General features: G+C 40.1%; 1 protein-coding gene across 1 annotated transcript in view; it reads left to right on the forward strand.

Moving 5' to 3' along the window:
• The window catches only part of LOC140614769 (glyceraldehyde-3-phosphate dehydrogenase-like), a 76,287-nt gene extending 59,172 nt beyond the window's left edge, over positions 1–17,115 (forward strand). The window contains exons 3-6 of the mRNA XM_072794027.1: positions 3,127–3,250; positions 7,707–7,814; positions 8,921–9,058; positions 15,411–17,115. Of these exons, the coding sequence (XP_072650128.1) occupies positions 15,571–16,572 (1,002 nt within the window). The 5' untranslated portion in view covers positions 3,127–3,250; positions 7,707–7,814; positions 8,921–9,058; positions 15,411–15,570 and the 3' untranslated portion in view covers positions 16,573–17,115. The remainder of the gene's footprint in view (positions 1–3,126; positions 3,251–7,706; positions 7,815–8,920; positions 9,059–15,410) is intronic.
• Positions 17,116–18,642: the final 1,527 nt, after the last annotated feature.

The raw sequence follows: 18,642 nt of genomic DNA on the forward strand, positions 1-18,642 counted from the left end.
TATTGCGATTTATTTTTTTTGAAGATTTTATTTATTTGAGTGAGACAGAGTGAGTGAGAGTGAGCATGCCTGCATGCACGTGAGCAGGGAAGAGGAAGAGGGAGAAGCAGACTCATCACAGAGCAGGGAGCCTGATGGGGGACTCAGTCCTGGAACTCCAGGACCATGACCTGAGCCAAAGGCAGATGCTTAACCAACTGAGCCACCAAGGGATCCCTCATATGTACAATTTAAAAAACAAAACAAACAGACATGGGGAAAAAGTATAGCGAAAGGCGAAACAAGAAACAGACTTTTTATTTTTTTTAAAGATTTTATTTATTTATTTATTCATGAGAGACACAGAGAGAGAGAGAGAGAGGCAGAGACATAGGCAGAAGGAGAACGAGGCTCCATGTAGGGAGCCTGATGTCGGACTCCAAGATCATGCCCTGGACCAAAGGCAGAAACTAAACTGCTGAGCCACGCAAGGATCCCCGAAACAGACTTAAAAAAAAAAAAAGATTTTATTCATTCATTTATTTATTTAACAGAGAGAGAGAGAGAGAGAACACAAGCAAGGGAAGAGGCAGGCAGAAGGAGGGAGAAGCAGGCTCCCTGAGGAGCAAGGAACTGGATGTGGGGCTCAATTCCAGGACCCTGGGATCATGACCTGAGCTGAAGGTAAATGCTTAACCCACTGCCACCCAGGTGCCCCAAGAAACAGACTCTGAAGAATAGAGAGTAAACTGTTGGTCACAAGGGGGATGGGTTAAGTAAGTGATAGGGATTAAGGAGTATGCTTATTGTGATGAGCACCAGGTGTTGTAAGGAAGTGTTGCATCACTAAGTTCTAAATCTGAAACTAATATTACACTGTATGCTAACTAACTGGAATTTATATAAAAACTTAAAAAAAAAAAGAATTAGTGAAGGATTCCAAAAACCTAATAGTTAGTGGTTACATATAGAGGACAAGGTAGGGGATGTGGTTATAAAGAATTAGATGGGGGGATCCCTGGGTGGCGCAGCAGTTTGGCGCCTGCCTTTGGCCCAGGGCACGATCCTGGAGACCCGGGATCGAGTCCCACATCGGGCTCCCGGTGCATGGAGCCTGCTTCTCTCTCTGCCTGTGTCTCTGCCTCTCTCTCTCTCTCTCTCTGTGACTATCATAAATAAATAAATAAAAATTTTTAAAAAAATAAAGAATTAGATGGGCATATGTGAAAATAAGATTTCTCAATGTATAATTTTAAAAAATCTTTGAACCAAATGAATGTAGCACTTATTCAAAAAATAACTAAATTAAAATTTTAAATATTTTGCCATCTGATCTAGGTAGCTGTTCCTAAGCTAACCTAGTTCTCTTTTCTCATTCAAAAATTTTTAGAGTTGTTTCATTGCTGTGTTTATTTCCTTAACTCTCACTCATCAGTCTAGTTTCTGCCCCCATAATAAAAACAAATTGCTCTTACCTATTGTCTCCAGTGACCTCCATATTGCTAAATATGATAAACATTGTTCAGTCTTTCTCTTACATAATCTCTTCCCAACATTTGACAAACTACTTCCCTTCCAGGGATGCCTGAGCGGCTCAGTGGTTGAGCCCCTGCTTTTGGCTCAGGTCGTGATACCAGCGTCCTGGGATCAAGTCCCACATCAGGCTTCCCCTCTGCCTATGTCTCTGCCTCTCTCTCTGTGTCTCCCATGAATAAATAAGTTAGAAAAAAACCCAAACTACCTCCCTTCTAACACATCCTCTTCCTTTGACTTTAATGTCTCCATACAGCCCTAGTTTTCCTCCCATCTCTCTGAATGCCCTTACCTCTCCTCTCCTTCTGCCTCCCCTTTTTTTCCCTCCTTTACCCAAATGTTATATATTGGATTTCCTCAAAACTTCCTTGTAAACCTCTTCCATATCTCTAAGAACTTCGCTCAGAACTACAGACTCAGTTGATAATTGTGTTCTCCACAGTCCTATTTCCAAACCCCTTCGGAACTGAGGCGTTCTGTTCCTGGCAACTCCCTCTGGGCAAGGGGAATGTCTAGAGGCAGACTCATCTGTTGACCTCACTGCCAAAATTTCTGGAAGCTGTAGAAGGGAAGTCTGGAGGGAGCACCATAGCATCCACTGTGGATATATGTATTGTGAAGATTATCTCCCAGTATGTGATTTGCCTTTTCATTTTCTTTTCACTGCCTTAAGAAATGATTTTATGAAGTAAAATTGATTTTTCTTTTAAGTTAAATTCTTTTTTCAGCAAAGATTCTACCTCTTTTCTATTGTGAAAAGTACTGCTATGAACATGAGTGTGCAAATATCTCTTTGAAACCCTGCTTTCAATTTTTATGGATATATACCCAGAAGTGGGATTGCTGGATCATATAGTAGTTCTATTTTAAATTTTTTGAGGAACTCCCTATTGTTTTCCATAGTGAACTATTTTATAATCCCACCAACTGTGTGGATTCCAATTTCCCCATATCCTCTCCAACTCTGGTTATTTTCTGTTATTTTTTTTTATAGCAGCCATCCTACTGGGTATGAGGTTATTTAGTGCTTTCTATGTCTTCTTTAAGAAATATTTGTATATTCCAAGGTTGAAAATATATGCTTCCACACTTAAAATTTTGGCCTTTACATTTAAGTCTATGATACATCTCAAATTAATTTTAGTGTGTGGTATGGGGTATAGGTCAAGGCTCATTCTTTTCAGTCGGATATCCAGTTATTCTGACACTATTTGTTAAAAAGAAAACTTTCCATTCTACATTGAATTTTTTGGCACCTTGGTGAGTTTCTTTCAATGCTGGTTTTAAGAAGAATCCCAACTTCAGACGTGTCAAGCTGTGGAGAAACAAGTATATCTTAGAACTGAGAAAATAGGAGCTTCTTTCCGATTCCTGCAGCACCTCGCAGTTTATGTGGGTCACGCACAGTGAGTGGCATTAGAGCTTTGGATTCAGACAAATCTGGATTCAGACCCAAGTCTATATGGCCTTGAATAATTTACCTAACCTATTTTGCCTCTGTCCCTTATATACACAGTGAGGATTCAATGTTATAACAAGAAATTAAACTATGCAAAATGCCTGGTGTTGCCATTTGATAAGTATCCTTTTCCTCTCATTTTTTCATTTTTCCAGTAAATACTTGTTATCTTCATTGGACTCAGTGGTTTGGAATGTGGAAGAAATTTCTGTTTAAATTCCTTTGTAGTTTTTCAAAAAGACTTACAAGTTGATTTCAAGTTTCTTCGCCCTTAGCAAGGTATGTACCATCTAGTACTAATCTTGTTTTTCTCTGATTCTCTTTTTGCAAATTCTTGAGAGAGTGGTTTGGAAATTATTTGGGAATTTTATCATGTTAAGGAGATATTTAGTAATAATATTATGAGATCATCAGAGATCAGGAATCCTTCAGTTTCAGCTAAAGTAGAGCTTCCCAACTTTAAGGGGCACACAATTCGCCTGAGAATCTTATTATGCTCCATATTCTGATTCAAGAGATCTGAAGTGGAGTCTGGTATTCTGCATTTTTAACAGGATCCCAGGACATGCCAAAGCTTCTGGTGTACAGACCACATTTTCAGTAAGTAGGGGCTAGAGGCTTTAGTTCTCTAGGGGAAAACAATTGAAACCCTGAAGTTCATGAATAAATAATGTTTCCCCTGGCTGAAGGTGCTTTGTTTACATTGAATTTTTACCTTACACCTGCAAGCATTTTAAAAAATATTTTATTTATTTATTCATAAGAGACACACAGAGAGAGGCAGAGACAGGCAGAGGAGAAACAGGCTCCCTGTGGGGAGCCTGATGCAGGACAGGATCTCAGGACCCCAGGATCACGACCTAAGCCAAAAGCAGATGCTCAACCACTGAGCCATCCAGGTGCCCCTGCAAGTATTTGTATAAGGTGAAGCATAAGTAGCCTGAGCACAAATATTTTCTGTCTTAGGAACTCCGAATTTAAATCAGACAATGTAGTTTCATACCTCAGCTTCCCCACTCTCAATCCATTGTGACCTTTGGCAAGTTGCTAAACCTCTCCCAATCCTCTCACAGGTTAGTTTTAAAGATCAAATGAAACTATACAAATACACTTGGCCCAGCTTCTGACTTGTATGTAGCATTTATTAAGTATTTCTTAAATATCAATTTTCTTAGCAACTCTTGCCAGATTAATTCACTAAGTGAAAATAGAGTGCTAGCTAGATCCAGATGTAGGTTCAAGTCCTTACTATGCCTCCTACATAGCGGTATAGTCATTAGACACTTGGGAACCCAATGTCACTTAGGCATCAAATAAGACTTGATTGGATGTTGTCTTACAGGCCCAAGAGTTCTCATACTCTAATGATCCATGTGGTTCTCAAGTACCACTTCTCTATAAGGTAGAGGCATGAAACATGAAAAGAAACTGTCTCTTCAGTCAGTTGGCTGAACTGACATAGCAAGCCAGGAAATGGGGAAGAAAGACAAAGAGAGAAAAAAGAAGGATCCTGAAGTAGTGCTGGGTTCTCTCAGCTCATGACAGCTTTCAACAGTGAGACCTAGCTCAGGAGGCATGCCCTCCAGAGACGCCTTATCTATTCCAATGATGTTTACACCCCTTACCTACCACATACCATTAGGCCATAGGAGTGTAGGAGGGCAGAGAGGTACCTGCAATCTGACAAGTCAGGCATTGAGGTTTGCTCAGAATCCTGCCACCTGTTTCCCCAGGCACACAAAAATAACGTCAAAAATGGCCTTACAATTTCAAGTTGTACTACAAAGCTGTGATCATCAAGACAGTGTGGTACTGGCACAAAAACAGACACATAGATCAATGGAACAGAATAGAGAATCCAGAAATCGGCACTCAGCTCTATGGTCAACTAATATTCAACGAAGCAGGAAACATTATCCACTGGAAAAAGGAGAGTCTCCTCAAAAAATGGTGCTGAGAAAATTGGACAGCCACGTGCAAAAGAATGAAACTAGACCATTCTCTTACACCATACACAAAGGTAAACTCAAAATGGATGAAAGATCTATATGTGAGACAAGAATCCACCAAAATCCTGGAGGAGAACACAGGCAACACCCTTTTTGAACTTGGCCACAGCAACTTCTTGCAAGACACGTCTCTACAGGCAAGGGAAACAAAAGCAAAAATGAACTACTGGGAATTAATCAAGATAAAAAGCTTCCACACAGCAAAAGAAACAGTCAACAAAACTAAAAGACAACCTACAGAATGGGAGAAGATATTTGCAAATGACATATCAGATAAAAGGCTAGTATCCAAGATCTATAAAGAACTTAATAAACTCAGCAGCAAAGAAACAAACAATCCAATCATGAATTGGGCAAAAGACATGAACAGAAATTTCGCTAAAGAAGACATACACATGGCCAAGAAGCATGAGAAAATGCTCCGCATCACTGGCCATCAGGGAAATACAAATCAAAACCACAATGAGATACCACCTCACACCAGTGGGAATGGGGAAAATTAACAAGACAGAAAACAACAAATGTTGGAGAGGATGTGGAGAAAGGGGAACCCTCTTGCACTGTTGGTTGGAATGTGAACTGGTACAGCCACTCTGGAAAACTATGTGGAGGTTCCTCAGAGTTAAAAATAGAGCTACCCTACGACCCAGCAATTGCATTACTGGGGATTTACCACAAAGATAAAGATGCAGTGAAAAACTGAGACACCTGCACCCCAATGTTTATAGCAGCAATGTCCACAATAGCTAAACTGTGGAAGGAGCCTCATTTATCGAAATGAATGATAAACAAGATGTGGTCTATATATACAATGGAATATTATTCAGCCATTAGAAACGACGAATACCCGCCATGTACTTCGACGTGGATAGAACTGGAGAGTATTATGCTGAGTGAAATAAGTCATTCGGAGAAGAACAAACATTATATGGTTTCATTCATTCAGGGAATATAAAAAATAGCGAAAGGGATTAAAGGGGAAAGGAGAGAAAATGAGTGGGAAATATCAGTGAGGGAGACAGAGCATGAGAGACTCCTACTCTGGGAAATGAACAAGGGGTAGTGGAAGGGGAGGTGGGCAGGAGGATGGGGTGACTGGGTGACGGGCACTGAGGGGGCACTTGACAGGATGAGCACTAGGTGTTATGCTATATGTTGGCAAATCGAACTCCAATAAAAAACATACAAAAAATAGAAAAACAAAAATAGACTTACAAATCTCCAACACAAAACTATGAACTTTAAGAATAAAGAAACTCAAGCAATGTTGATAAAACTAAAGGGTAAGATAGAGCTCTCAACTGCATTTCAAGTTCAGTATATTTTGCATGTACAAGAAGACTTCTGAGGATACTAAGTTTTACAATAGAGCCCATAACTCCAGTCTATTCAGACCAAGAAATTCACATAACCCAGGAATGAGGATATTCCAAAAAATGCATAGGAATGTCTTGCTAATGAGAAAAAAATCTATACTGAAAAATAACCAATGAAAGATAACACAGGATTTACACCAGGCTACTCGTTTAGGCAAAGGTACTTTAGAACATTCAAATAAAAATATATTTGATGGAGTAAATTTAACAACTACAGTAATACAAGTCTGCCTATCCAAATTGTTTGTGCACAAGTAAATCCAAAAGGCACGGTCTGTACACTCCACCCCATCCCTACTTTTAAAACCAGTCCAAAGGTGTGGTTCTTATCCAGGAGAGGACTGGCAGCTTGATTTCACACAAATGCCTCCTTGCAAAAGCTACAAGTTCCTACTAGTGTTTATTGATACTTTCACTGGTTGGATTGAGGCCTTTCCATGTAAGACTGAAAGAGCCAGAGAAGTAACCAAAGCTTTGTTGTGAGAAATCATTCCTTCAAAGTGAAAATGGTCCTTCTTTTACTGCACAAATAACACAGCAAATAGAACAAGCTTTAAAAAATGTAATATTTTTTACATTCAGCCTGGCATCCACAATCCTCTGAAAAAGCAGAAAAAGCAGACCATACTTTAAAAAGGCACCTCACTACACTTAGGACTGAGCACTTTTGAGTCATCCTATGGAAAACCATTTCTTACAGTGGATTTGTTATTGGACGAAGATTACAATACTTTATTGAATTACTCACTCAAGGCTGGTTTAATTCATGTTACTTTATAAATATACTAATCATATGATCCCCAAACCTGATTTAACTATAATTAAAAATCCACCTCATGCAAGCCCCAGAGACATAGGTTATTTAAAAGATTGGAAGTCAGGGGCACCTGGGTGGCTTAGTTGGTTAAGTGGTTGTCTTTGGCTCAGGTCACGATCTTAGGGTCCTGGAATCAAGCCCCGCCTGGGGCTCCCTAATCAGTGGGAAGTCTGCTTCTCTTTCTCTCTCTGTTCCTTCCTCCCCCTACTCATTTTCTCTCTCTCTCTCTCTCTCTCTTTCTCTCTCTCTCTCTCTAATGGACAAATCTTTAAAATAAATAAAATAAGAGATTGGAAGTCAAATACAGCAGGGGACTTAAATCCAAAATGGAGTATACTCCTACTATAGTGAAGTCAGAGGGGCACTCTTCCTGGACCCATATATCTAAAATAAAACCTGTACTTCCTTCACAGGAAACCAATGAGCAAACTAACGTGCCTTCTTACTCTTGTGAACCTATAGGAGATCTCAAACTCCCTTTCAGACAATGATAAAGTTGTACATTTTCTTTGTTCTCTGTTCACAAATTTTAGTACACGGTTCCTTTCTACAATGGGCACAACTTATGCTGAACTTCAAAATCAAACAGCTTGTTGGATATTTGGAATTTTGCCCATGTGAACTATATCCTGGTTACCCTGGTAAATTTCCCCTTTACAAGGCACTGATTGGCACTCTCTGTATACCTATATTTCAGAAAAAATATATAATCCTAATGACACCACGTTTCATGATAGATCTACCGACGATCAATAGGACATAGGATTTACCAGGACATAACCAGACTTTTTCATGCCCTCAGACAAGTAAAATATTAACTGACTTTGCAAGCCCACAAATCAATGCCTGTCAATTAGTGCCTAAATCACAAACTTTAGTTATCATCATGCTAAAGATGGTATATACCAAATTTGGGATACATATTTATGGCTCGTGCCCACCACTGGACAGCTCAGTCAAACGGCAGTTTTATCCTGGAAACAAATCATACATAAGATACTTGGCAATAACACCCACATTTCAGATGGCTATCATTAGAAATATGTTCTCAAACCATTATACTCTAGATAACTGACTGGTTTGGTACTGATTGAATAAGGCAACCTGAATCAGATGGCTAGCCCCAAACAGAACTCAGCGGTTTTGTGGAACTAACTAACCTGTGGCCCTGCCTTTCTTCAGGGTGGATAGGTGTTGCCTGGCTTCAAGGGCACATTATTACAAGCAAGCATCACTACCCTGGCTAATCTTCCCAATTTAAAACAAAGATGCACACGATCTGTTTTTCTGTGTTATGATCATTTGACATCCATTTTGTACCATCTATATGGTTGGAAAGCATAATTTGGCACTTGGAAGCCCTTAATAAATACACCATAAAGGCACTCAGTGATTCACAAAACTGTCTCCTTACTTAATACTGAGGTCACCCAAATGCTCAAAGTGGCTCTTCAAAATAGAATGGCTTTAGATATCCTAACAGCAGCACAAAGAGATTCATGTACCACTCTTAGAACAGAATACTGTGTATACATCCCAGATTATCATTAAAATGTCACAGGACTACTAACAGATATGAATGCTCAAATTAAGGCTCTACCTTCCCTCTGTTTTAACGATTGGTTAAGTTCCTGGTTCAGAGGACTATGGTCAACAACTAAGGGTCTCTTTGTTGGACTTCTCATTCTTATAGCCAGTTTAATTCTAACATGTTGCTATTTTCAATGTTTTTCCACTCGGTGCCAAGACTCCATCACTATAATAATTTCACATCAACAGATGGTCCTTACCACCCAGAGATGCTTCTTTGCTGTCCAAGTTGGACTCAGCTACCTCTGCCTTTTGTAACTCCCCGATGCACCCCCTGACTAGTGTTGACCCACAGGTAGGGACATTTCTACACTTCCACCCTCGACAACCTTAAAGATTTAAGGGTCATAATTGTTCAGCAAGTGGGGGGGGGGGGGGGTGCAGAGAATAATGAGGAGAATAAAGGCAAGGGAGATGTAGCTTAAATTGAATCTCCTTATAACTTGCAGCCCACTGATAAATACCCGAGACATGCAGAGCATGACATTCCTCAGGGAGCTCATAGCTGCCTTAGTGTTGATGTTTTATTAGAGACTAAAAACAACGTTCTTGGGCAGCACAGGTGGTTCAGTGGTTTAGCGCCGCCTTCGGCCCAGGGTGTGATCCTGGAGACCTGGGATTGAGTCGCACATCGGGCTCCCTGCGTGGAACCTGCTTCTCCCTCTGCCTGTGTCACTGCCTCTCTCTCTCTCTCTCTCTCTCTGTGTGTGTGTGTGTGTGTGTGTGTGTCGTGAATAAGTAAATAAAATCTTTAAAAAAAAAAACCTTCTTGTTTTAAATTCAAGTTAGTTAACGTATAGTGTAGTATTGGTTTCAGGGGTAGAATTTAGTGATTCCTTACTTACATATAACCCCCAGTGCTCATCCCAGCAAGTACCTTCCTTAAAGTCCATAAAAGCAACCTTATCCTGACAACAGCCAAACCTCCCAGGTCCTGTAAACCTCACTTTCAGCGTACATGTAATCCTTACAGGAACTTCATGAGGTAGGTACTATTAGTATCTTCATTTTACCAGTGGAAAACCCTGAGGCAGAGAGAGGGCAAGTAACTTGCTTGAGTCACACAGTAGAAGTGACAGAGTCAGGACACGAACCTAGGTGGTCAGTTTTTACCCTGTATACATACATATACATATGTATATGTATAAAGAATTTTTAGTGGGGTAGGAGGAGTAAACTAGTAACCCAAAGATGAAAGTAAATTATGTGCTCAATAAATTGTTAAATTGTGAGTTACTAAAAGATGAATATTCTGGTGGGGCCAAAAAATGTATTTTAGGATCTTGCCACATTTTCATCACTGATAAAAATCTACAAAATATGGGACAACTGGGTGGCTCAGTGGTTGAGCATCTGCCTTTGGCTCAAGTCGTGATCTCGGGGTCCTGGGATTGAATCCCACATCAGGCTCCCTGCATGGAGCCTACTTCTCCCTCTGCCTATGTCTCTGCCTCTCTCTCTCTCTCTGTCTCTCATGAATAAATAAATAAAATATTTTTTTCATTAAAATATTTTTTAAATCTACAAAGTATTTAAGTGCTACAGTGCATAGCCTCGTGCATGATCAAATATTCTTTGTTGTCCAAATCTGTTGGTTTGCTTAGCAATACTTATTATTTCCAGAAATTTTGCTCCTATATTATTGCAAATCTAGTAACTTTTGCTAATACATTGCTACAGATCACAGGGCAAAACTAAAAAATTATCACTAATCAGACACTGCTAATGATAGATCTCCAGATCCTCTTGTAACTTAAGTTGCAGTTCTATTATGATGCACCCATCAGACAGGCAATTTTCAGAAATCATTTTTTAAGTTAAGAGAACATATATGATTGCATAGTCAAATATGTTTTAAAATCAATGGTATATGAGAAGGAAGAAGTAAAAAAGGTTAGGTCATGTTGGAGGGAGCAAGAGTGGAGACAAAGATGCCTTGCTCAGTGGTTGAGCGTCTGCCTTTGGCTCAGGGCATGATCCTGGAGTCCCGGGTTCAAGTCCCACATGAGGCTCCTTGCATGAAACCTGCTTCACCCTCTGCCTGTGTCTCTGTCTCTCTGTCTCTGTGTCTTTCATGAATAAATAAAATCTTAAAAAAAAAAAAACCCACCTCATAGAGCTCTTAGTAAATGAAACCAAATAATTTGCATACAAGCCCTTTGTAAGCCATATAGTATTATAACATTTAACTTTTGATTCTAAAGTGATCTGTGTTTGGAGCACCTGGGTGCCTCAGTCAGTTAAGCATCTGACTCCTGGTCTAGGCTCAGGTCTTGGTCTCAACATTGTGATTTCAAGCCCTGCCTTAGGCTCCACACTGAGTGGAGTGATCTTTTCCAAATGTCATTCTTTTTCATCAATCTAACACTTGGAAAATAATAGACTCTTACTAATTCCCATTGATTTACAACCAATTCCAACACATTCTGCCTTAGTCAGGGTGGTCACTGTGGATCACTTATCACAAAAGGTCAGGAGCACCTGAATGGACAAGATGTCAAAGTAGTCCTGTTTTTAATTATTTATTTTTTATTCTATTCTATTTTATTTCCAGTAGAGTTAACATAGTGTTCTGTAAGTTTCATGTGTACAATATTGTGATTCAACACTCCCATACATCACTTGGTGCTCGCAAGGGCACTTGTTAATCCGCATAACCTGTTTCACCACCCCCACCAGGTAGTTCTCATCTCTCCACTTGACGGCAGTGTCCACTCAAGTGCAGTAAACAAGAAACTACACCAGGGGGCTCCCCTGCATTTTCCAAAAGAAGTCTGCAAAAATCTCCATCAACAACCTGAATACTTTGAGTTCTCAAGTAGTTTGCTTTCTTTTGAAACAAAGCAATAGAGTAATACAAAACAAGCGGCAAACCTGGAAATAACACCGTTATTTCTGTCCGTCATTCTTAATTTTCCTTAGTCTGTTAAAAAGCTGACAGGAAATTATTAGACCCCTTTTACTAATGGTATTTAGAAACTGAGACAACCTGTCATTCAATTGAGGACTCCAATATTACTTATTATCAAAAGGTTTGATCCCAGGTTGGGCTATATAGAAGAAAAAACTCAAAATATATTCATTTACTGCATTCCCAAGAAGATCTAGCAAGCACTAGAGAGGGGAAACCTAAATAAATGAAAGTACACTTGATGCTTTTCTTTCTAAAACTAAGGTACAAGTTATAATGCAAATGGCCTTAGATAAGGAGTCAAAGACTCCTAATGCTGGATGGATTTCTAACTTCCACTACCTTTGTGATCACTTACCTTTAGAGCTCAATTTTTTCATCTTTAAATGAAGTTTTTGAATAATGGTCTTTTTAAAAATCAGCTTTAATGAGATATTATTTGCATATACAGTTAACCATTTTTAGGTGTAATTTGATGAGTTCTGAAAAATATATACTGTAACCACCACCATCATCATGATATAGAACACTTCATTTCCATCATCACAAGTGTTCCTTCCTGCCCCTTTGTAGGCAATCTCCTTCCTTTATTCCTGGCCCTTGAAAAACACAGATCGGATTTTTTTCACTACAATTTTCAAAAAATTTATGTCTTTCCAAAAACTTTATGTTTGGCTTCTTTCATTTAACATAATGTTTTTGAAATTCATCAACATGTATCAGTAATTTGTTTATTTATTGCTAAATAGCATGCCATTGCATGAATATATGACGATTTTCTTCTGTCAGTTGAATATTTAGATTGTTCTGAGGTTTATTTTTAAAATTTTTATCAATAAGTCTACTATTATCAGTGAGCCCTCTGGCTCAGCTATAGACCCCAGCAATTAATACCAGAATTAGGCACACAGCTTAATGCATGCTCTAAATAAAACACAGTATGCTTATATCTCTTATTGCACTTTTTTGAGTCATTGATGAAGATGTTTTTAAATGACCAGAACATTCTATTCTAGTCAAATGACTAGACCAGAAAAGCCCTGAGAGGGATCCCTGGGTGGCGCAGCAGTTTGGCGCCTGCCCTTGGCCCAGGGCACGATCCTGGAGACCCGGGATCGAATCCCACATTGGGCTCCCGGTGCATGGAGCCTGCTTCTGCCTTTGTCTCTGCCTCTCTCTCTCTCTCTCTCTCTCTCTGTGACTATCATAAATAAATAAATAATTTTTTAAAAGAAAAGCCCTGAGAGTCATGGAATGCCTAAAAGACCACATCCCACACTTCCCCTTCCCTGCCCATGATCATGGGCTGAACACCTACCAACCTTCACCCATGATCCTATGCTCTCTGCCTTCTGTCTTGCTCATCCTTCCTCACCTTATAAAACTCTAGATATCCATCTTGCCCACAGACAAGTCAGTTGTTAAGGCTTGAGCCTATCACCTCTCCCCCGGCTGCTGATATTTGAGATAAATTTCTTCTTTTTTCTTTTCCAAACCCTCCTTTCGTGAGTTATTGGCTTCTCTTGTAATGAGTTTATCAGAGTTTGTTTGGCAACAGTGTTAGCAAACCCAGTTAGGAGCTATGCTTTCAACTTGTCCAGCTCCCTTTGGGATTTCCTGGGAGGGAGCACTTGGCCGTGGCAGTGCCAAGGCTTGCTTATCTATTGGTTTCCTGAATTAGTGGTTGTGATAGATGGATCAGTGACACTGTGAATACTCATCTACAAGTCTTTGAGTGAACATATGTTTTCATTTCTCCTGGGTAAATACTTATAAGTGGGATTGCTAGATTAGATGCTAAGTGCATATTTAATTCTATAAGGTACTGCAAACTTCTCTGAAGTGGCAATCTAATTTCTCATACTCTAGTTGGCAAAGTAGAGTTCCAGTTGTTCCACTTACTTTACAATACTCGGTATTGTCAGTCTTTCATTTTAGTCATTCTAGTGGATATGTCGAAGTACACAATAGTGGCTTGAATTTGCATTTCCCTAATCAAAATGATTTTGAGCATCTTTCCTTCTATTTTTTTGCCCTCCATCTATCTTTTTTGGTCAAAGAAGATATCTTTTTTTAAATATTTTATTTATTTATTCATGATAGAGAGGGAGAGAGAGAGAGAGGCAGAGACACAGGCAGAGGGAGAAGCAGGCTCCACGTAGGGAGCCCGACATGGGACTCGATCCCGGGACACCAGGATCATGCCCTGGGCTGAAGGCAGGCGCTTAAACCGCTGAGCCACCCTGGCTGCCCCGAAGATATCTTTTTTTTTTTTTAAGATTTTATTTATTTATTCGTGAGATACACACAGAGAGAGGCGGAGACACAGGCAGAGGGAGAAGCAGGCTCCCTGCGGGGAACCCAATGTGGGATTCAATCCTGGGATCACGCCCTGAGCTGAAAACAGATGCTCAACCCCTGAGCCACCCAAGTGTCCCAGTCCAAGAAGATATCTTTAATTTCTTAAATTGAGCTGTTTCTCTTATTACTGAGTACTTTGCATATTCTGGAGAAATGTCCCTATCATATATATTTTTTCAAATATTTTCTCCCAGCCAGTGGCTTGCCTTTGTAATTTCACAGCAGTGTCCACTGAAGAGAAAACCACTGAGATATATGTAAGCATTCAAATTCTTTTTATTTTTAAGATTTTTTACTTATTTATTCACGAGAGACACAGAGAAAGAGGGGGGCAGACACATAGGCAGAGGGAGAAGCAGACTCCATGCAGGGAGCCCCATGTGGGACTCGATCCCAGGACTCCGGGATCACTCCCTGAGCCAGAGGCAGTTGCTCAACCTCTGAGCCACCCAGGCGTCCCATAAACATTCAGATTCTTCAGACCTCAATTTCTTCACATTTAAAATGAGATCTTTAGGAAAATATTCTTTTCTGTTTATTTATTTTAAAGATTTATTTATTTATTTGTTCATGATAGACACACAGAGAGAGAGAAAGAGAGGCAGAGACACAGGCAGAGGGAGAAGCAGACCCCATGCCAGGAGCCCGACGCGGGACTCGATCCCAGGACTCCAGGATCGCACCCTGGGCCAAAGACAGGCACTAAACCACTGAGCCACCCAGGGACCCCTGTTCTTTTTAAAATGGCTTGGTTGAGAGATGCCTGAGTGGCTCAGTGGTTGAATGTCTGCTTTTGGCTCAGGGCATGATCCTGGTGCTTCTCCCTCTGCCTATGTCTCTGCTTCTCTCTCTGTGTCTCTCATGAATAAATAAATAAAATCTTTAAAAAATAAAATAAAATAAAATGGCTTGGTTGAGGTGTATTTCACATAACACAAAATTCACCCTTTTAAAGTATACAATCCAGTGTTTTTTAGCATATTTAGAGTTGTGCAACTATCACCACTGTGTAATATTTTCATTACCCCATAAAGAAACCCTATGCCCACTAGCAGTCATTTCCCCCTTTGCTAGCACCTGGGAGCCATTAATCTACATTCTGTCTCAATGAATTTACCTATTGTGGACATTTCATATAAAAGGAATCGTGCACTATTTGGTGTTTTATTTCTAGCTTTTTTCACTGAGCATAATGTTTTCAAGGATCATTATGTTGTAGTACTATACTGTACTTTGTTCCTTTTCAATTACTGAATAACATTCTACTGTGTGAATATACCACATGTTCTTTATTCATTCATCAGTTGATGAATATGCAGGTCATTTCCAGTTTTTAGTTTTTATGAATAACACTGTTATGAACATTTGTGTACAGGTTTTCTGTGGACATCTTGTAGGTACATACCTAGAAGTGGAATTGCTGGGTCAGATGGTAACTCTATATTTAAAAATGGAGGAAATAGGCTCTCTGCTCCTCCCCGTTGGACAGACAGCCGCATCCTCTGGTGCAGTGCCAGCCACGTCCCCGAGACACGATGGTGAAGGTCGGAGTGAATGGATTTGGCCGTATTGGGCGCCTGGTCACCAGGGCTGCTTTTAACTCTGGCAAAGTGGATATTGTCGCCATCAATGACCCCTTCATTGACCTCAACTACATGGTGTACATGTTCCAGTATGATTCTACCCACGGCAAATTCCACGGCACAGTCAAGGCTGAGAACGGGAAACTTGTCATCAACGGGAAGTCCATCTCCATCTTCCAGGAGCGAGATCCCGCCAACATCAAATGGGGTGATGCTGGTGCTGAGTATGTTGTGGAGTCCACTGGGGTCTTCACCACCATGGAGAAGGCTGGGGCTCACTTGAAGGGTGGGGCCAAGAGGGTCATCATCTCTGCTCCTTCTGCTGATGCCCCCATGTTTGTGATGGGCGTGAACCATGAGAAGTATGACAACTCCCTCAAGATTGTCAGCAATGCCTCCTGCACCACCAACTGCTTGGCTCCTCTAGCCAAAGTCATCCATGACCACTTCAGCATCGTGGAGGGCCTCATGACCACCGTCCATGCCATCACTGCCACCCAGAAGACCGTGGACGGCCCCTCTGGGAAGCTGTGGCGTGACGGCCGAGGGGCTGCCCAGAACATCATCCCTGCTTCCACTGGTGCCGCCAAGGCTGTGGGCAAGGTCATTCCTGAGCTGAACGGGAAGCTCACTGGCATGGCCTTCCGTGTCCCCACCCACAATGTGTCAGTTGTGGATCTGACCTGCCGCCTGGAGAAAGCTGCCAAATATGACGACATCAAGAAGGTAGTGAAGCAGGCATCAGAGGGCCCCCTCAAGGGCATCCTGGGCTACACTGAGGACCAGGTTGTCTCCTGTGACTTCAACAGTGACACCCACTCTTCCACCTTCGACGCCGGGGCTGGCATTGCCCTCAATGACCACTTTGTCAAGCTCATTTCCTGGTATGACAATGAATTCGGCTACAGCAACCAGGTGGTGGACCTCATGGTCCACATGGCCTCCAAGGAGTAAGAGCCTCCTGGACCACCAGCCCCAGCAAGAACAAGAGGAAGAGAGAGGCCCTCAGCTGCTGGGGAGTCCCTGCCCCAACTTAATCCCCCAACACACTGAGAATCTCCTGACCTCCAATTTACATCCTAGAACCCGAAGAAGGGGAGGGGTTTGGGGAGCCCTACCTTGTCATGTACCATCAATAAAGTATACTGTACCCCCCCAAAAAATGGAGGAAATATAAAATTGTTTTCCAAAGTGGCTGCCCCCCCTTTACTACTAACAAGGTATGAGAATCTAGTTTCTCCACATCCTTGCTAACATTTTTCTTTCATTTTTGCATATATCTTAAATAATTTTCTGTGTTATTCGTTGTAGTTTTCCCCCAACTCTTATTAATGTCTGTATTTTTTTAGTCATTCTAATGAGAAGTAATATCTAATTGTGGTTTTCATTTGCATTTCCCTGATGACTAATGATGTTGAGCATACTTTCATGTGCTTTTTAGCCATTTGTACATCTCCTTGGAGAAATGTCTAATAAAATCCTTTGCCTATTTTAAAATTGGGTTGTTTGGGTTTTTTGTTGTTGAATTTTAAGATTTCTTTAAATATTCTGAATAGAACTCTCTTATCTAATATATAACTTGTAAATATTTTCTTCTATTCTTTGAATTTTCTTTTCTTGACAGTATCCTTTGGCACAAAAGTTTTTAGCTTTGGTGAAGCCCAATTTATCTTTTTTTCTTTGGTTGCTTGTGCTTTTGGCATCATATTTAAGAAACCATTGCCTGATACAAGGTCACAGAGATTTATACCTATGTTGTTTTCTAAGAGCGTTGTGGTTTTAGTTGTTACATTTAGATCTTTGATCCATTTTGAGTTAAATTTTATATATGGTGTGGGCAGGAATCCAACGGCATTCTTTTGTATGTGGATATCCAGTTGTCCCAACATCAGTTGTGGAAAATATCACTCTTTTTCCATTGGATTGTCTAAAATCAACTGACCATAAACAGTGTGGTACTGGCATAAAGACAGTGTAGACCAATTGAATGAAATAGCCCATGAGGACGCCTGGGTGGCTCAGCAGTTGAGCACTTGCCTTCAGCTCGGGGTGTGATCTTGGAGTCCCAGGATTGAATCCCACATTGGGGTCCCTGCGTGGAGCTTGCTTCTCCCTCTGCCTCTCTCTCTGTGTGTCTCTCATGAATAAATTTTTAAAATATTTTTTAAAAAATAGAGAGCCCATACATAAACTGTTGTTTGTATGGTCAAACAATTTTGACAAGGGTATCAACACAATTTGATGGAGAAAAAACAGTCTTTTCAACAAATGGTGTTGGAAAAGCTAGATAATCACATGCAAAAGCATGAATGGCTCTTTAACAAACATCATATATAAAAATTAACTCAAAATGGAAAGAAAACTTAAATGTGAGATCTAAAAGTATAAAATTTTTATAAGAAAATATGCAACAAATGTTACACAGCATTGGATTTGGCAGTGATTTCCTGGATATGACACCAAAAGCATGGGCAACAACCTAGAAAATAGACAAATTAGACTTCATGGAAAATTTTTTATTTTGTGCATCAAAAGACATTATCAGCAGAGTAAAAAGGCAACAACTCACAGAACTGAAGAAAAATTTGCAAATCATATAAATGAAAAGTGATTAATATCCATAATATATAGAGAACTCCTAAAATTCAGCAACAACAAATACAACTTGATGAAAAACTAGACAAAAGATTTAGATATTTCTCAAGATGTGCAAGTCATCAAGAAGCACATGAAAAGATGCTCAATATCACTAATCATTAAGGAAATGCAAATCAAAATTATAATGAGATACCACCTCACATCTGTTAGGATGGCTACCATCTAAAAAACATAAAATAGCAAGTGTCAAGATGTGGAAAAATTGAAACCCTTGTGCAACGTTATTAGGAATGTAAAATGGCACAGCTTCTATGGAAAAGAGATGGCAGTTCCTCAAAAAATTAAAAAAGCAATTACTAATGATCCAGCATTCCACATCTGGATATATACCAAAAAAAATTGGAAGCAGGGACTCAAACATATTTT

Source organism: Canis lupus, chromosome 23 (genome assembly GCF_048164855.1).
Source record: "Canis lupus baileyi chromosome 23, mCanLup2.hap1, whole genome shotgun sequence".
NCBI classification, from domain to species: Eukaryota; Metazoa; Chordata; class Mammalia; order Carnivora; family Canidae; genus Canis; species Canis lupus.